Source organism: Cucurbitaria berberidis (genome assembly GCF_010015615.1).
Source record: "Cucurbitaria berberidis CBS 394.84 unplaced genomic scaffold K460scaffold_7, whole genome shotgun sequence".
In the NCBI taxonomy this organism is placed as follows: domain Eukaryota; kingdom Fungi; phylum Ascomycota; class Dothideomycetes; order Pleosporales; family Cucurbitariaceae; genus Cucurbitaria; species Cucurbitaria berberidis.
Window position 1 is genome coordinate 404,273 of NW_024468941.1, and position 18,983 is coordinate 423,255.

Here is an 18,983-nt window from a genome sequence, read left to right on the forward strand (position 1 = left end):
TCAACTCAAAGTACCTTCGCAGAATCAGCGATAGCTCAATTAGGGCGCAGGCGCTTTGGAACCCCTCTCTTGAATCAAGCCATCTCACCAAGCGCAGAACCATGCTGACATATTGCTTCTCCCCTCCGCCGTCAGTATGATCAGTTGGCATCACCAAGCCGCTTCCCACAGTTCCTTCTCTTTCCCTGCCGTTTTTAGTACCACAGAATGCTGCTACATACCGCTGTCAAACGTCATAACCACCAAAAAAGTCCTTCCCAAGTCACAAGCGCAACAGCACAACGTCTTTCGGTTGCACGACACCGCTCTTCCGCATCGGCCTTCCCCAAACGGCTTCCCGTAGTAAGGCAAACGGGGCGCCCACCACATTGCACCTTACGACATGCCCTCCAGCCCTCATACTAACAACTTTGCCTGATTTTGCAGCGCAGACCGGCCTCGCCGGAGCCCTCCGCTCAGCCCTTCTTGGCTAATAACCATGCAATGCACACTTACTTTTTGGTAGATGATACTGTCGCCCTTTGCGCGCGCTTCATCGCTGTCCTATGGGAGGGACGGGGGCTGTGATGTCACGATTTCGACGTCGAAAGGTCCCTCCGAGCATTCGGTCGATGCTGCCGTCAATCCACGGCAGTGTAATCGTTGCTGGTCGCAAATCGTGCACAGCATTGGAGTAACAGAGCAGTCACGCCACTGTTCAGACCACGATATCGCCCACCAGACAGTTCTTCAAACCATTGCTACTGTGCTCAAGGAATTGAATCAACGTCCCATTCCGGCATGCTCAAATTCGCCAATCGTAGCAATTACCCCGGGGCGCATCTCAACGTCACCCACGTGTGCTGCCAACATGCAGCCCGAGCTCACCGCCATCTTAGATCGTGGCTGTGGGGAGAGAGCCAATGTTAGTGAAGCTTTCTCCAGCTCGGAACGACCGTGAATGGCACCAAGGCTCCCTCTGTCCTATAGGGCTGGCGTTCCGACTTCGGATCCAAGTATTTGCCTTGTGAAAACACCATCACATGGACCTCACGATACCCACAAAAACCATGACTCTGCGCTTTCGCAGGTCCTTCTCGAGACACTCGATGACATGGCCGCGCTGCATGGTATGAAGGGACTAAGTTTTGTTGGCTGTGGGCAGCGCTGGTATGACGATTAGTTTCCCAAGGTGCTACTTTGGCTTCCAGAGGGCAAAGAGCAGTGTGCCATGCGCCCCTTTCAGAGTGGCTCAATGATCCGATATCAAGGGTACGATACAAGGCGGGTGATACTCTCGTAGTCCCTTGGAACGCTTCACCTTTGTATAGCAGAGCTTAAGTATTCCTTGTCTCCACGCATTGTTGGCTTCTTTTATCACACGAGAATCAAGATCACTTTCTTCAGTATAAAATCCCCAATCTCCAATCTTCAATCTCCAATCCAAATCATCAACAATTGCCTCAGAATCACCTACTCTACTCCAAACTTCTACATATCAAGTTCCTTCTCTACCTCTATTCGAGATTGTTTAGAAAGTTATCATCTCCCACACTTCCAGCTATCTCGAACACGAGAGCTCCCGTGTCTTCATACCTACCCTCGCATCATTCTCTGCAAAGCAGTGTACCGATATCCACTTCTCCTAGAAGGAATCCACCCCTACTTCTCCACCAGATATGTCCAGAGTTCCGGCGGACATGTGGATCTGCGGTAGTTGCAAAGGGGGCAACCTCATTGCGCTTACCGGTACCTCATGCCCCGTATGCGGCCACCAGAGAGACAGCTGCTGCATTGGACCCGGCGAAATCTATTCCGACAACACTGAGTTCAGTCGCGGACAGTCTGACTCCCAGCCCCCTTGTCCAACAGCGCCGTCTTTCCACACCAATGGTACTGCCTTCCATGCGCATTTGGCTGATGCTGGACGTCTTCCACATGTCGCCGCGCCTTCTACCAACCACTCTACATCAGAATATGAAGCTGAGTACGACCAATACCCCTCGTGGCCAGAACTCAAAACTTCTATACCCCTCACGAATTGCCCTGGTGGTGGGACTCCTGCTCCAGGCTCCTGGATATGCCAGCAATGTGGCGCTGCGAATAGCGACCTAACACCTGAGTTCTGCCCCATCTGCGGTAGTGGTCGTTAGTACGCGGGCGTGTTTCCTGTCTCTCGGCAGTGCTCATGCTAGCCACTGTACATTTTGGGTATCTTTCATTTTGATCTTTCATTAAAGTGTACTATCTGCTGTATCTTTAGTCGTTTCGGAGTTTGTTTTGCTTTGCCCTTGTTATCCCCTTTGCTTGTATACTAGCTGTTTCTGTACTGTTTCGTGTAGTTGTTGTTTGTTTATTGTTTTGAATTCACTCGCTTGTTTTTCGTTCTACGTTAACGCTTATGATACCCTCTATACCCCTTTTCTTTGTGATACCCCATCTCGTTGTCCATATAAAACTTTTAAAAAAAATTGTTTATGTTTGTATGTATTAAACTATTTAGCCCTCTATAGTTTTGAAATTGTGCTTACACGTAGATCTCGCTACGTGATGTTTACCTTTGATCGTCTTATATTACCTTAACTTCCTGTGTGACTAACCCGTTAATATTACAAGAATCCCAGCATCTCGCATTAGTATTACATGTAGGATCAATGTTCTAATGCCATGGGGTTCGATTTAGGGAGGTTGGTACCTAGGTAAGACGCTTGCCCGTTGAGGAATGGCTCCTGCCCCGCGGCCAAACATTACATCGCGAATCTTCCTACATCTCTTTCGCTTTCCCACTGTGCAGTGTTGAACGTTCAGAGCAGATACGCCGCTATGCGCGACACAACTTCCTTGAGTAGTAGTTGCATTGACAGTACGTGTAACCCGTTCGAATCAACTATGGGTGCCTGCCTACCCGTGGACGCCTCCCGACGTCATCACTGAACTAACCAACAAAGGCAAGAGCGCGAAGTCACTAAACGACCTGCCAAACGAGATACTACTTCTGATATTCTCGCACGTCGACCCGCATCGCGAGGATCGTATCCTGGGCCATATACCAGATGACCCGTCGAATCCTCACCTTATCAACGATTTTCTCATCAACAGCAAAGGTCTTTGCAGCCTCGCATTAACCTGTAAACGATTTCTCCCTCTAGCTCAGGAGCAGCTACTGTACGCTCCTGTTATTGGAGGATGTGTTACTGTATCTCGGTCCAATCTAGCCCAGACTCGCATGATCTGTTTGTTACGCACATTGCTGGCAAATCCTGAACGCACGCAATATGTAAAGCAGCTTCGTCTTTGTCTTCCAATGTACGAGGGAGGCGCCGGCAGGCTTGATGAAGTGGTGGAAGTGGTGGAGAATTCGGAGTCGGGGGCATCAATTACCGTCAAAAAGCAAGCGTACGAAGCGATCAAATCACTCAATCTCCCTTTGCACATGAAGGAGAGATGGCAGTTTCAAATGAGCTTGAACGTCGAGCGTGCGCTCGTTGGACTCTTTTTTGCTCTCAGGCCACAGCTCGAGAGAATGTGTATCGCGCAAAGCACATCATCGACCCGCGTTGAGTCTACTGAGCTATACGATTACAATTACATAACGCTATACGACTACATGCGCAATCCGTTCGGCCTAGACTCCCAAGAAAATACGGGCGTCTCTGTATCAGGTTTCGGGGGTCTCCAGGTCACCCCATCTCTCACCTACCTCAAGGTAGTCAGCCGGCTTCCTATGAAGTTGCACGGCCTTGAAGTATTCCCCAACCTGCGCACGCTGGACATGAGCACAAAGCTAGCCAATTACTCCCGCCGAACAATCCGACCCATATCGGCCCTCTACGCCTCTCCCGAAATGCGCGAAACCCTTCAAAACATCCACCACCTCCGTCTCGACTTTCAAATCAAATCTGTGGGCATCTGGGACATTGGCGCGCGCGTATGCCTAACCAGCATCCTCCAAGCCTTCCAAAGCCTACAAAGCCTAGACTGCTACGCCGAGCCCTCGGATAGCAAGAACCCCTTCCGCAGCGTCAGGGCATTCCCGCACTACCAAGCGAACATCCAGCACTATCCAGATGCCCCGCCTCGATTGGACGTTCACGCGGAAAGCCAGGATTACTGGGACCAGCGGATCTACGACGCACGCACGGAAATCACGAATTACCAACACCTTGTCGATGCTCTTGTGCATCTTCGGCCGCAGCTGGAGACTCTGCGCTTGCCGGGTGGGTTCTGGACGCTTCCGGGCGGGATGCGCAAGCCGCTTCCGCGCTTCGATGGGTTTGCGCGGCTGAGCATGTTGAGTGTACCGCAAGCTGCTGTTCTTTCTGTCAAGCTGGATAATATGCGGTTTGCGGATGTGCATGGTGACTTTGAACTTTCGCCTGTGCGTGTTCTGCCTCTATCGCTACGGCATCTCAAGGTTTTTGACGCGGATGTTAGCTTTCTGGAGTCCGAGTGGCTTCGAGAGCTGTTTGTTCAGCAGAAGAGTTGCAATTTCTGGCCCGGGTTAGTTTGGTTGGAGATCTTGCTTGGCCCTTCGTGTAAGGAGGGAGAGGTTGAGGAGGTGATGGCGAGGAGAAGTCAACTTGACTTTTGGGCATGGGTGAAGGAAGCGACATTTGAGGTGTTTGTGGGGAGAGATTTGGAGGTACCTCAGTCTGCGTCTAGCAAGGTGCTGCTTCGGGATTAATAGACAAATGATAGTTGATTTGCATCGAGAAGTGATAGTGAGCTAGACGAGACACGATTGCAAGGAGGAAATTAATACTCTATGAACACCTGCATCCACAAAATCCTGACTCTACGGGTATGAAAGCATCTATTTCTTATCGCTGATGCATGTCTCTTCTGATTTCTAAAGAGATGCAGTCTACTCACGCCACCAAGGCTCCGACTGAGATATCTCCAACTCACGCCCACCTCGCACGACGTACATACTAGTCCAACATTCTACCACAATGTGAGTCATTGCCAGCACATATCGAGATAATAAGATAGAGAACACAGATGGACGCCTTACACGGTCACTCGTTGCTAAAAGTGCATCGAGGGAGTTTAGTACTGAGACCCAACACCAGCGGCGGCCTGAAGTGACTCGACTCAACTCGACCAAAACTGAGGCCATAGAGAAGACTATAAATATCCCCCTGCTCTCAGTCAACGTTTCAGATCCCGACAAGGCGCACGAGTCTGTCAAGAGCGGAGTCAAGGCAAAACGCATAGACCCCGCCTGCTGCAATGCAATGCCCATCTGGTTTGCTGCCACGAGACCACCGCCGCTACTGTGCACGCACGCGTCGGGGCCTGCTTGCCCCTCCCGTTCCCCCTCTGATGATGCAGACTGAGAGCCCGCCGCCGTCCGCGGTCCGGAATAAGTAAGCCCATGCGGCGGGCTGAACGGACGCTCCTACCACCTCCATGGAATCATTTTTAAGGCTTCGAGAAGCAATATAATCGGGGACTTGGCGCGTGATTGAAACTGCGCTGTCGGTATGCCATGGCTCTACTAGCCAGCCAGCCAGCACCTGAAACCCCGTTGTCGCCACGGGATGGGCATGAAAGCGGGAAGTGTCCTGCTGGCATGCGGTCGGAGCGTCATCTGCCAATCCACGGGCACTCGAGTGCAGGATTTCTGCAAATCAAGTCACATACGAGTTTCTTGGGAAATTGGCTGCTCTTTTTTCTCTGCGAGTGACAAGTTGAGAAGGCCGTCGTTCGAAAAAAGCCTTGATGTTGAAAGTGAGAATATAGCCGCCGAGTGGGTCCGAATTGGGCATCCCTCCTGCACAGCGAAAAAACGACGCCAACGCCAGACTGTGGGTCCGTAGGGCAGCCATGAGCCGCAAGCCAGGATGAATCCGTGTGGTCGGAACCCAATTAGGGTATTTTTGGGCAGCGAAGGATTGAAAGGTGCTGTGGATTCATTAGCAGATCAGCAGTGACTCACACACATCCTGACAGGCGCGGAGAGAAATTGCGGCTAGGGGGGAATTGGCGTCAAGGTGTTAAACCTGCATAGTAGAAGTGTAATTATCTTGCGGAAAGTTTACGCTTGGCATGGTGATAATTTTACCTGGGGAGCATTTGTTGTGGTGGATAGCGTCGGCTACTAAGTCCCACATGTTCAACCCTCGGTCAGCGAAGGCGCTAACCAAAAGTGGTTATCGACTTTGAGCCTCATCAGCCGCTGGGGGTCACTGAGATGGAGCCAGGGACGTTTGCTTTTTCACAGAGGAGAACGGCAGAACATAACTCGGGGAAAGGGAGACCTCAGGTGGCGTGGCTACTCCGAGCTTTTTGGTCACAACAGTAGCTATAATTGAAGCCGGGAGCTACACACAAACATAGCTCTCAGGGTAGGTATTTGTTGAGGAGTCTTCCAAGATCCGAAGAGCGGGTTACTGGACTATACGTCAGTTATGAGAGCCGCTCGAGGTGCTAGTTCCAATAAACATGCAATAACTAAATATTGAAGATGTGATTACTTCTTCCCGACGACATGCATTCTTGTGTCATGGTGTATGCCCACTGCCCAAGTTTTCAAGTGTAACTGTCGTACAGGTTGCCGATATCGCAACCTTGATCTCCGAACGGCTTGAAGCCAAAGATCATCGTGTTTGCAGGGCGCTAATGTGCACAGGATCTTCAGCCTCGCCAATGGCTTGCTAGTCTCACTGGAATAACGAGACGTCAAGAGAAAACACAGGAACATGGAAATTATATGAGGACGACAAACCGATATTGTCCGTTGCCACCCGCTAGTCTGTCACACATGATGGAAATCCACGAATGCCATGAGGAGCAATTTCACCCACGCACCCAACATGTGCGAGAATTGCTTTCACAACCTGGTGACTGGCGCTGGCCGATGTTTCGCAGAGGCCTGTAACTGAGTAAACTTGTTCGGGTGATGAGGCAAAGAGCAGGGCTTGTTCGTGGCTCGGCCATGGTTTGAGACCAAGACATGAGGGTCACATCGCAGCCACGGTGCCACAGAGATCGGCCTTGGATGTGATGGTGGTGGGGCATTGGGTGTGGGCGCTCGCACTTGTCGGGGTCAGACCACTGCGCGACTTTTGTTTTGCGAATGGAGGGCTGGCGAATGGAAAAGTCGTGAAGAAACGTGGAGCAAGTTTGGCAGTCGTGCGACTCGATGCCTCGAGACACCAGAGGGTTATTGGGACCCGAAGGTGAAATTTATGGATCTGTAGGTTTTGGCTTCACTAGCAATTAGATGTGCGGGTCATTTGGCTCTTCTGACCAGACTTGTTGAGTGTATACGTTGCTTGATAGCTGGCGTGGCTTTCACCGGAAAAGTGGTGGGGTGGTGTGGTGTAGAGAGTGCTAAACGAGTAAGCAACGCTTGGTGGCCCGCGTGATGGATGAATGACCTCTCGGAGACGAGGCGACATGGTTACACCAGATACAGCTGTCTTGCTGCTGTTGGATGGCTGGTGGCTGTGGTGCGCTAGTGGGGCAGCAGGAGGTTCTGGAAGGCTGTGATTTGCGTCGTCTCCGCAAGCACTCGCCAGTCAGACCTGGAGCCGAACAATGGAGCAGCTCTCGGTGGCAAAGGGACGGATATTTCGCGTCCTTTGCGAGATTAATGAGTCGTAGCGGACGTGAGGGTGCTGTGCTGTTCCTGCATGGCAAGCGCGAACGACGTGGCCGGGCCAGAGGGAAAGGGGGATAGCTGAGGCTCGCAGTGACGTTGCGAATACGGCTCGCGAGGATAATAAAGCAAGGAGAAGCAAGGGGAGGCTAGTAGGAAAGACTGGCCTGCCATGGTTGACCACCGTGGGGACATGTACATAGCCCTAGAGTTATTAGAGTGTTGACGATGGATCACGCCAAGAGGTGAGCGGGAAGTGGATGCGGGAAGCGTTGGGCATGGCTCAGGTTGGCATAGCGCTGGTGAAGTGCATGGTGAAAAGCGGTGAAGATGGTCGACTGGAACCGCAATTCAAAGCTACCCCATCCGAAGCCATTGAGGCCTCGCAGGCCGCGGGTTGCATGAGGGAGCCGGGGCCGTCCCGGTTTCAACTCGTTGGACCATGGCCTCTCAAACCGAGGGCCGTGGCATGTCTGACACTGGTGTTGCGCATCTGGGGCAGCCAATGGCAGGCAACGAGGTGCTATTATTGTTATTACACAGGATGTGTGCCGGCCTCGGACAGAGGAAGAGAGGGCCAGCAGCTAGGCCACTGCCCAGGTGTAGCCTCAGAGCCTAGCAGCAGGAAGATGATTGACGGGGGCGTCTGCATGCATGCATGCATGTATGTGTGTATGTATGGGCAGCAGGTGTGGTTGCTGCGTCACCACGTCGAATGGTGTAGGCAGAACGAGGCAGACAGACAGCCAGCCAGACAGACAGACGACAGACAGGGCAGCAAGCTGGCTATGTGGTGCGCGCCCAACGAGCCAGTAGGAGACGACGACGCAGCGCATCAAGGGTGAATTGGCATAGAGTATAGTACGCAGGCCGCCCAGCCGTTTTGAAATTTTGCTGGCCGAGCAGACTTTGGGTGTGCAGCTCGAAGCCCGAACGCGCCTATAAGCCTGCATGCCGCCTGCTGCACCAGCACTCTCGCCCGTCATACCCATACACACACACACAGCGCAGCTCATCTACTCTCAGATCCCCCTTGGTCCTCGTCTTCTGCTCCTCTTTTCTCTCACTCCCTCCAGCTTCACCCTCACCCTCAACCCTCAAACGCGACATGCGACGGTAGCACATCGCCTTAGCCCGTGCCATGCGCACTCTACATCTGACTCTGCCCAAGCACAAGCCCAACTGATCGCCCCCGCGACGCTTTTATTATCGATAGCCGCCCGCCGCTAGATATTTTGCCGACTCCTGCCCCCCCCCAGCGCGCCCAACCAAGCCCGCCCAATTCTCACCACCAAAACTCGCTGCTGCCCGCCATGGCGAGCGAAGAAGCTCCCAGCTACCACCAGCCAACCTGCGAGGACTATGACTCCGACGAGAGCGACGGCCGCGTCCTCGAGTCCTTTACCGGCCGCAAGTCGCCTGCCGCTGCCAATGTCTCCACCAAGCGCTCGCATCATTCCGATCTAGACAAGGAAAAGCCGCCTGCTCAGGAGAGGGTCCCCACCAACATTGACCTCCGCAGCGACTCTGGGTATTCTAGCTACACCGCCGCGACCGTGAGCAGCGCTGATTCGGCTCAAAGTGCCTCATCGCTATCGCGACGCAGCCCCCCAGTCGCGCCTGCCGCCACCGCACCCCTCCCTTCCCAGAGCCCAGCACAGAGGCCCAGGCGGCCTACCCTCTCGGACCAGAGACAGCAGAGCAGCACCAGCACCAGCACCAGCTCGCGCCCCAAGCCCTTGTCGCGCACCGCCTCTCAGTCCTCGAGGCGTCCGCCTGGTGCTCAGCGCCGGCCCACCCTCACCCAGGAACGCAGAGACAGCATGGAAGAGGAATGCCAGGACCCGACTTGCACAAAGTGCGGTCCCAACGCACTTCCCCAGCGTCGTCGACCGGATCTCCCCCCCTCTCACTCTGCTCGCGACGTGTCCATGTTGCGCGGAGACCAGCGCTCCATCAACTCAGAACCCGTCGCCTACTACGCCTCGCCCCCGTCACCCACCTACGCCCGACAGTCTACCTACATGCAAGGAGCAGCTGTCGTTCAGCCTGCCCCACCACGTCGTCGCTCGTCTTCGACTGCTCGCCAACAGCGTCCCATGAGCTACAGCGGTGGTGACCCTGGCACGCAGTACTGGGTCCCAGGTATGCCTGCGCCCTACCCGAGTCCACCTCAAGAACGTGGCCCTCCCCCATCGGCCTCGGCCTATCGCAATATGCAGCCGCAATACCCCCAAGCGCCTCAGGTGCCTCCCGTGCCTTCCTACATGGTGCCACACAACCAGCCAAACGGCTACTATCCTCCACAATTCCCCTCCAACCAAACCTCTCCTCCTTACGACCTGCAGTCGAGACCAGATCTGTCCACGCGTAACTCGTCGTACTACGGAACACGCAATCAGCCGGCTCCCCTTGTTACCCAGGAACGACGCGACCCGCCCAAGTATTCAGCGAGGTATGGTAGCCAGCCTCAGAGTGCTACTACCCAGACCAAATTCCCGACCTTGCAACTCCAAGACGAAGCTTACGAGGGCTCCGAGACCGAATCCTCGTCGGGAGAAGAAGAGTACGCGCCCGATCCTCGCGATGCTCGTGCTCTCATGCCCCCGCCGAAAATCAAGCGATCTAAGAGCTCCAGCAGGGACCAACGTCCAAGCCTACGTCGTCCGAATACCACTCAAGTTGTAGATCGCCTTGAGCGTCGTTCGTCCATTGTCGTACCTGAGCGCCCCAAAGACCGCGATCGAGCTTCGCGAACCAGCAACGCGTCCGCCCGTAGAGCCTCGGTCAGCCGGCCTCCCGGCCCAGACCGCCAGACCCAGTCATACGACACCCGCACTGCCCGTGTGGTCGTCAACAATACCAAGACCAACCGTCGTCAATCGACGCAGATCTACGACAAGATGTATGAGCAGTACTCCCAGGCCAAGCCTACCGGGGAGCGACACGCCAAAGCCAAAGCTCTGGAAGAGGAGAGCAAAGCCCTCGAGCTGGCCAACGCGAGAGCGCTCGAGGAACAATACAAGGCCGAGCAGAAACGCCAAAGACGCAACTCGCGGGTTTACTATCCACCCCCGGAGTTCGACGACGACGAAGAGGAAGAAGAGGAGGTGGAGGAGAGGCCTGCTCCCCTTCGGAATGGTCGTCGCCGGCCGACTGACGCCGATAGCCGCAAAGGCAAGGAACGCATCGTGGAGACGAAAAATAAGAGGACTGAACTGGCCGCTGAAGACTACATCAGCGCCCAGCGAGGCAGCCAGACTCCCTACAATGACCAGATCCACAAGGCCGCAAAGAGGGCTTCCCGGATACCGTCTGGGCCTTCGAATTCCGAGTCTTCCCGCAGCAATGGAAGTGATTTGCAAAGCCAGTCAGCCCGTACCGTCGCCACCAACAATGGCGGCAATGAGATTCGACTACGGGTGGATGCTTCTGCTCCACTCAGCTTGTCTTTCAATGGCGATATGGAAGGGCGCACTCTGCAATTCACTCCTGCTGAAAACGGCATGGCCGATATTGTCATTGGCAATGCCCGCGGCGGCGAGAGCACCTATCACACCAGTGAAAGAGGCAGCGTTATGGGTAGCAGCAGCAGGAAGGCTTTGGTCACAAGCCAAGCACGGAGAGACGCAGAAGAGATGACAGAAAGAAGCTCGCGCAGCGGACGCGGCAAGCGAGAGGGCAGAGGAGACCGAGAGATCCGAGATGACCGCGATGCTCAGCGACACGTTTTACGGTCACGACGCACCGAATATCGTAATTAAGGATTTCACGACCTCCACCCCTCTTGCACAGCTAGCCATGCAGCCATAGCAGATTGACATCGTCTCACCTGTTGTATTCCGGCGGATTTGCTTTCGACTATTGATCTACCGCACATATCCTTGTTCCTTTTCCTTTATACTTCCTACTTGGGCGGACTCTATTTGAACCAAAAGTTTCACACGACCGTAGCTGGTCTACATCAGCCGGGTCGTCCCTACGAAAAGTTCTGGCTCGCTTCTGTTCTGCTCCATTCTGGATGTTTTGGTACGATTCCCCGTCCGTGTTTTCGGTTTGCTATTTGCGTTCCTTGCGACAGTGCAGGTCACATTGTTATTGTTTGCTAGACTGGAACGCTCACGCACACCACTTGCATGTGTGGAGTTTCCACCATTATTGGATATTGGAACCAGATTGTATGGTTGGTTGGTTTCATTCGGCATTTTCAGCCTTTTTGGATGCTTCTGAGCGACGCACTTTTTTTACCTATTCGAACATCTTTATCCCTTCTTGCACTATACCTGCTCCCGGCTCATCTGGGAGGCTTCTTTCTTTTCGAATCTTTGGCGGATGTAATACCCTTTTGCTTGTTGTTGTTGATTCTTTTTGAAGGCAGATAGTGGTTGGGTTTTGGCAAAAGCAAGCGGGTTGGTTGATGTATTGGCATTTGTTGAGCGTTGGAGCGAGTTACGATGACATGATGATGGTCGATGACAGTCACGCAGCGTTGTTTAGGATAGATAGTAGCTAGGATCCAGTCGATTCACCGAGATACCACAGCTTACAGCCCGGCCTGTCAGCATGGCGTCTTGGGTAGAGAAGACGAAAATCTCAATTCTTTTCCTGTACACAACACACAAACTTCTACATGCACGATGATGTGATTTCCTTTCCACCTGGATCTTGCTTTTTTGCTTTTGCCTGACTGCATAGGGCGACTTGTTTCTAGTCCGAGGAGCTTATCTGCTTATGGACCGGTCTGTCCTTCTCCGACCGCCACCCCTTCCTGCTCCGCACAACAGCTATTCGCCAGCTGAGGGGGATGACAGATGGGGATGGATGGATGGACCAGCATGCTTTCAAGGACCGCACCCTGCAAGCCACTGTGCTGAATCACGCCTTGGACTCATTTAGATTGGTTGGGGTGCTTTCTTCGTGTGTCGGTATTCGTACTGTATGGAAAACTGTCGTGTGTATTGTACTGTATTGTATTGTATTGGGGTATGAATGAAGCCGCACTTGTGGTTCTGACGGAGTATGTAGTGCATAACTGGATAGCTGTTTAAAGTAACTAAACACACCACGCTGGAGAGAAATATAGCAGACAACCCCCAAAATAAACAAGAGATGATGTGATGTGAGGCGAGGTGATGTGATGTGAGCAGCAAGGCAATGATAGATTTGGCAGGGTGGTCAGGAAAATCAGGCGACGGATGGCCTGGGGACGCGGACACGTGAGTGTGGTTTCGTGTATCGATGCGTTCTCCAGCAGTGGCTAATAGAATTCTAAATACCGAACCTTTGCTTTATTATTCATCGTACGTAGAAAAGGTCTAACCCAGCTGGACGGAGAATGGTGCTATGCCAATGGTATCTTGTGATTTCATTCAAAGATGGGATATTGTTTGTGGATTTGATAGGCAAACACACGATCTTCATGCGCAGCGTTTTTAGATCCAATGTTCTTTTAATGGCAATCTCATTATTATTAGAGCGAAACGACGGAACTTTATTCGTTGATAATGTCGAGTGAGTAAGATTGTGGTGAGATGCTGACGCGGAGAGGGATTAATTGACTCGAGGCATTTGAGGTCTGTTGTTAGTGACGTCATGGCCCCCTGCTTTCTGTTCATGCACATATCGAACCGCCGAGGTCTTAAGAGGATTTTCAAAGCGCCTACGCCCTAGTTGAGGTCTCTTTGACTACTAACAACAACGCGATTTCCGCTGCTCTTTTTCATGGGTGTATATGTGAATTCTATCAAATCATTGCTTAACGCATCTCGAATGATGGAGCTGTCATAGTACGAGGAAAGATAAACTGGACTTTTAAACGTTGCAGTATGTAACTATCTAGTCTAAGAATAGGAGCTATATCCCACCCAAACGCCACAAATTCCACGTAAAAACGATACATATGTAACAGGTAACACCGGAATCTAAAAAATCCCTATCAGTTCTTGAAGGCGGCAAAGCTCTTCCCGAAGTAGTTCTCTACCACGCTATCTTCCTTTTCGTTTAGACTGACATTCCGCAGTCGCTCCTTGATTTCAGTATAGCTCTTTCCAGCAACAATAGACTCCAACGCCTCCTCCAGCAGGTTCCAGATTCGCTGGATCTCCGTATCGGAAATGAGCGTGTTATCGTACTCCAGCCTCAGAAGCACAGTGTCCTCGGAAACGGCGCAGAACTCGACGAGCAGAGTGAACTTGGAGCCCTTGGTATAAGTGACCAGAGGATCTATACCTTCAATAGGCAGCTTGGGTGCCGTGCGATCGTCGTGGAAGGTCACCATTACGTCTGTGAGGGAGTGGTTGGGGAAGCTGGGCTCGGCTTTTCCGACGGCTGAAAGGATCTGGTTCCATGGGATTGCGTTGGCGATTGCGGATTGACTGGCAGACTGGACGGTGGACATGAATGACCCCTTCTCGTTGCTGTGCTGGATGCGGATCGGGATGGGCTCGAGGAAGAGGCCGACCGTCTCAACATCGTCGGCGCCGCGGTTGAAGTACGGACCACCCAGGACCATGTCGGTGTTGTCGCTATCAGTTTGCAAGGCCAGTGCGACGGCACCAAGTGCCATCTGGTGCAGTGTCACTTTGTTCTGCATCGAGTACTGGAGAAGACGCTTTGCCATCGGCTTGGGAAGTTGGGTCAGACGCGTGACACCGTCGTATGCGCTGCGCTTGGGAAGCTGTGAGACGAGGTGCTGACTGGCTTCGCTACCATGGAGGTACTCCTGCCACCACTTCTTCTGTGTATCAGTGGCTTCACTGGCCCATTGAACGGTATCCGCATACTTTCTCTGCACTCGAGGAAGAGCCTCTTCGTTGTACAACTGCATGACCTCCTTGAGCACCACTTGCAGGGTCGTCAAGTCAGCGATGATGTGGCTCATGGATGCGAGCATAGTCGACTCGGTAATGAAGACGCGGATCGGGTTCTGGCGGTCAAGATGGAACGGCCTGTTAACCTCTCGCCAGAGATCGAAGCTGTCCTCATCAAGTCTTACTACCTGTGGGCAATACCTAGAGAGCTGCCGAGAAACGCCATGAGGGTGCTTTTCGCTAGGATGATACCGACTGCGGAAGATTGGATACCGAGCCAGGACCGCATTCCAGGAGGCTGCAAGATGGTCGACATCAATCTTCTCTTCGTCGATGGCGGCAGCAAAGGTGACATTGAAGGCCGAGGTACCGCGCTGGATCTCGTACTTCTTGACCCACTCCGCTTCAATGGGAGCGACGTTATTCAGTCCAAGTGGAATCAGGCCTGAGTTAGCTTCCGACTTAGCGCTGCCCTTGATCTCGTCGACGATCTTGGCCATGTCTGAGAGAGTGCTCGCGCCGATGATCTTAGCCATGGGGATGTTTTGCTTATACACACTTGACAACTTGCTTGCGAGACGCAGTTGTAGTACGGAGTGGCCACCGAGTTCAGCGAAGTTCGAATCCCCACTGATCTTGTCCGTCTCTGGAAGAGCGAGGAGATCCCTCCAGACCTGCGCAATTTGGCTCTCAGTGACCGAAAGCTTGGTAGCTGCAGCCACCGGGGCAGCAGTAGTGCACACTTCGGCAATCTTCTTGTAGTCGATCTTGCCAGCTGGCGTAAAGGGGAACTTCTCGACTGCGCGGATAATTCGCGGTACTGGATGCGTTAGCTTACAATTCTCTCTGTGGAAAAACACACGTACCAGCATGAATCGGGACCGTCTTCATTACCCTCGCCCTGACATCAGACATATCGAGGGTTTCGGGCTGGATCATGGCGACAAGGTAGTCGTCTTTCTGGCAAATAGCGACCGCAGTGCACTCGGGAATGCCCTGTGCAACACGCATCTCGATATCGTTCAAGTCGGTTCGGTAGCCACGGAGCTTAATCTGGCGATCATTCCTTCCAAGGCACTCGACTTCTCCGTTGTGGTTGAAGAAACCACGGTCACCCGTGCGATACATCATCTCACCAGGGCGCTTCTCGATGGTGTCAGGTAAGAACTTTTCAGCAGTCAGTTCAGGACGGCCAACATATCCACGGGCAACCTGTACGCCAGCACAGTAGATCTCGCCGACCACGCCAGGTGGAACGAGCTGCTGATTCCTGTCGAGGATGTAGATACGTGTGGTCGGGTTTGGCGCACCGATGGTGACCTTACGTCCTGGGCTGAGCTTTTGGATCGTTGCACCGCAAGTCGCTTCGGTTGGACCGTACATATTTTGGAGATTTACATGCCTAGACCATAGGTCATTGACGTACTGTGGTACTGGCTCGCCGACAACGTAGAGAGTTCTTAGGTTTGGGAAGTCACGTGGCTCCAGAATTTTCGCAACAGAAGGAGTCAGGAGTGCGGCATTTGACTTCTTGATGTGTGCAAAGGGGTCAATTCCATCGGTCAGGACGAGTGTTGCACCGTAGGATAGCGCGGAGAAGATCTCGTGGATGCTTCCGTCGAATGCGGGAGACATGACTTGCGCGATACGCACCCCAGGAGCGGCGAAGAATCGCACCTCTGGATCTTTTTGAAACGCGACGAGTCCGGCATGATGGCACATGCAGCCTTTGGGCTTTCCAGTGGAGCCTGATGTAAAACACAGGTACGCGTTGTCGTTGATGCGGGGAGTCGTTCGATGAGGTAAACCCTGGTATTCAGTAGGCAGCTGTTTGAGCACGAGTTCTTCAACCGAAAGGACCAAGTTGCAGGAGTCGGGTTTGATATACTTCTGAGAATCTGCTGGAGTCAAAAACAAGGTCGCGCCAGATGTTTGAAAATTCATGTCGCGAATGTGGGCTGGCAGTGCTGCATCCTGCGCCGAGTAGACTCCACCAGCCTTAAAGATACCGTAGATGGCGACGATCCAGTTGATCGAGCGGTCGGCATGGACACAAACGACCTCGCCGGGCTGAATATAACCTTCCAGCTTCTTCGCAAGAGCGCTCGCAAGTCTATCCAATTCGGCGTAGGTCAAAGAGATGCCAGCCTTCTCAATCGCAGCTCCAGTCGGGTTCTCCCTTGCAGCCTTCTCGAAAAGGGTGACGAGGTCATCCTTGATGGAGATAAGAGAAGTGTCGTCAGTGAGGCAGTTTCCATATTCCTTGAGTGTCTCCTTGCAATCGCGGGTCAAGAGCTGGGACATGCGGTTGTTCATTGGCTTGTCAGACTTGAGCAGAAGCAACATGGCTCTCCGAAAGTGTGCAGCAAGGATCTTCATATCAGCCTCCAAGAAGCGAGAAGGCTTGTAGCAAAGTCGCAGGGTGCCTTTGGCGCTCATGTAAACTGACAACGGCATGTCAGGTATGATATTGAAACGAGAAGTACCGATCGGACGGCGAGATTGATGGTCGTTCAACGCGAAATCCATTTCCATGGCAAGAGCGGAGGCGAAACTCCTGGTGAAGCCATCTTCGGGTGCCGAGCACTGCATATCCTGAAGAGCAACCGAGTGCGCAAAGACGGATCGTAAGAAGCCAGCCACGGACTGGTTCGGATCGATCGTGATATGGAAGGGCAGCGTATTGACAAGCGGACCGATTGTGTCATGTGCACCTTTCACAGGAAGATTGCGGCCTGCAAGTACAGTTCCAAAGACGACAGATGCAGAGTCGGTGTACATGGAGAGCGTCATCGCCCACGCAGCTTGATACCAGGCCATAAGTGAGACACCGGCCTCGCGCGATGCCTTGGCTATCTTCGCAAGCGGGATGTTGAAGGACACCTCCTCGATGGCAGCGGTGGAGTCAGGAACACTAGGCTCACTGAGGGCGAGCTCACCAACTGGCTGAGGATGCTTGTCCATCTGCTCCTTCCAGAAAGTCCGGTTGTTTTCACGAGTAGCCTGCTGAAGAGCCTTGATCTGGTGGGCCACAGCGGAGAAAGGTGTGCCGGATGTGATAGGCTCACCCCCGAGTACCTTTCGCATCTTTTCGTACATCAACTGGCCTGACATGCCATCTATGAAGGCATGATGCACTCTCCACACGATCGTGCTGGTGTCTGACTCTGGGTACGTAACACAATCAAAAGAGCACTCGATATTTTCGGGAGCTTTGTGGCTCTCCATCTCGTGCTTAAAGTGTTTATCAGATGCGCAGATGATGTCGTTCCAGTGGAAAGAGCTAGTCTTGGATGGTCGACGACCACTATCAGTAGCCTCGATATCGAAGCTTTGGCGGAAAATGGACTCGCCTTCGATGACGGTCTTCCATGCCGCTTTCACAGCGGGGATGTCGGTGTTGTTATACGTCTCGATAAAGTTGATGATGTTGGTGCCAGGGCTTTTCTTGTAGCTGTGGATGAAGGAGAGTTGCATGTCAGTCAAGGTGAATGTGTTGTCCGAATCCGGAAGCATCGTCGACTGATCGACAGATAGACGGCTAATGGCAGAAGGATGTAAGAACTGCTCGACTGACGGGCGGCGGACTTGAACGTCCACTGAAGGACGACGGGCATAGATATCGACAGAAAGACGGCGAATTGTAGTTGGCGATATTGGTACAAGAGAAGGGCGGCGGCGGGAGGTTGGCGACCCCGGTACCAGTGAGTGGGAAAATGCATCGAACTTGGAGAACTGGACCGACCTTCTGCGCATGGCAGGGGACATTGGAGAGTTGGGCGTAAACGGTTCGAAAGAGGTGGCAGAGTTCAAAAGCTTATCGATGGACTCGCTCAGAAGTATATTGCTCAAGGAAAGATCAATGCCAGCGGATTTGCAAGCATTGGACAACTTGACAGCAAGAAGTGAATGGCCGCCAAGACCGATGAAGCTGTTGTTCTTGTCGAGATAGGCTGGAGAGAGCTCAAGAAGTTGAGCCAAATTGGTCATGACCACCTCCTCGATGAGACGTGCAGATGGTTTGGCATCTCCCAACACAAGGATGGAAGGGCGTGATGCACGCCGGCGACGAACGACCACTGGGGACTCGTTGCGACGCATGATTGCTGGAATTGGATTGACGATGAAGTCGAAAAGTCTTGAAGTCTAATGGGGACAGAAAACTCCACTGGGAATGATCGGGAAGTAAACGATTGATAAAAGAGACGGAAACCGAAGAGGCTGTGACAATTAGGAAGTGACTGCCTTGTTTGCATCATCCAGTATACTTCAACATCTCTTATATCAGTTTCTTCGACGTTGCTTTACTGCGGCCATACTACGTCTGCTCCGAATGAGCTGGTTGTAACGCTGTTGCTGCCATCCGGAGGTACTCAGGTTCGTGTTGACGGACATGGCGAAGAGTGCTCAGTCTTTCGTGAGCTCACAGCCGGACGTTGACAGCTCGTACCAAACGCCTGTGAGACCCGCCGGTCCGAAACTTCCAGCTTCTGCGAAAGTATCCAATTTGGGTGCATTGCGGCTCTAATGCAATGGTGCACGGTCGCTGCACGTGCATTTTGTTCGGTCCGCTTACATACAGCGTGTTG

The 18,983-nt window shown here is 52.9% G+C and overlaps 5 protein-coding genes across 5 annotated transcripts; 3 read left to right on the plus strand and 2 right to left on the minus strand.

The window, feature by feature from the left end:
* Positions 1 to 1,658: 1,658 nt before the first annotated feature.
* Positions 1,659 to 2,132, plus strand: K460DRAFT_359932 (uncharacterized protein; the record flags this gene model as incomplete). Its single annotated transcript, XM_040932230.1, has 1 exon — positions 1,659 to 2,132. The coding sequence occupies one exon, from the start codon at positions 1,659 to 1,661 to the stop codon at positions 2,130 to 2,132; it is 474 nt and encodes a 157-aa protein (XP_040782787.1).
* A 670-nt stretch (positions 2,133 to 2,802) lies between these two features.
* K460DRAFT_359933 (uncharacterized protein) lies at positions 2,803 to 4,663 on the plus strand (the record flags this gene model as incomplete). Its single annotated transcript, XM_040932231.1, has 2 exons — positions 2,803 to 2,842; positions 2,928 to 4,663. The coding sequence occupies 2 exons, from the start codon at positions 2,803 to 2,805 to the stop codon at positions 4,661 to 4,663; spliced, it is 1,776 nt and encodes a 591-aa protein (XP_040782788.1).
* Positions 4,664 to 4,698: 35 nt separating this feature from the next.
* Positions 4,699 to 5,418, minus strand: K460DRAFT_205195 (uncharacterized protein). The gene is made up of 2 exons (XM_040927221.1): positions 4,994 to 5,418; positions 4,699 to 4,923 (listed from the first exon to the last, which is right to left on the minus strand). The coding sequence occupies exons 1-2, from the start codon at positions 5,222 to 5,224 to the stop codon at positions 4,735 to 4,737; spliced, it is 420 nt and encodes a 139-aa protein (XP_040782789.1). The 5' UTR covers positions 5,225 to 5,418; the 3' UTR covers positions 4,699 to 4,734.
* Positions 5,419 to 8,664: 3,246 nt separating this feature from the next.
* On the plus strand, positions 8,665 to 11,478 carry K460DRAFT_205203 (uncharacterized protein). Its single transcript, XM_040927222.1, has 3 exons — positions 8,665 to 9,116; positions 9,168 to 10,151; positions 10,227 to 11,478. Exons 1-3 carry the CDS (start codon positions 8,899 to 8,901, stop codon positions 11,347 to 11,349), a joined length of 2,325 nt encoding a protein of 774 aa, XP_040782790.1. The 5' UTR covers positions 8,665 to 8,898; the 3' UTR covers positions 11,350 to 11,478.
* Positions 11,479 to 13,520: 2,042 nt separating this feature from the next.
* K460DRAFT_348435 (acetyl-CoA synthetase-like protein) lies at positions 13,521 to 18,495 on the minus strand (the record flags this gene model as incomplete). The annotated part of the gene is made up of 3 exons (XM_040931385.1): positions 13,521 to 15,214; positions 15,261 to 17,916; positions 18,022 to 18,495. 3 exons carry the CDS (start codon positions 18,493 to 18,495, stop codon positions 13,521 to 13,523), a joined length of 4,824 nt encoding a protein of 1,607 aa, XP_040782791.1.
* Between the last annotated feature and the right edge of the window lie 488 nt (positions 18,496 to 18,983).

Bases quoted from the DNA above. Each gene is read 5' to 3' on its own strand.
- K460DRAFT_205195 (XM_040927221.1), bottom strand. From the start codon at position 5,224: ATGGGCATTGCATTGCAGCAGGCGGGGTCTATGCGTTTTGCCTTGACT. The intron at 4,924-4,993 runs GTAAGGCGTCCA...ACATTGTGGTAG, and splicing joins TTTTAGCAACGAGTGACCGT to AATGTTGGACTAGTATGTAC.
- K460DRAFT_205203 (XM_040927222.1), top strand. From the start codon at position 8,899: ATGGCGAGCGAAGAAGCTCCCAGCTACCACCAGCCAACCTGCGAGGAC. The intron at 9,117-9,167 runs GTATTCTAGCTA...TTCGGCTCAAAG, and splicing joins GACCTCCGCAGCGACTCTGG to TGCCTCATCGCTATCGCGAC. The intron at 10,152-10,226 runs GTACGCGCCCGA...GAGCTCCAGCAG, and splicing joins TCCTCGTCGGGAGAAGAAGA to GGACCAACGTCCAAGCCTAC.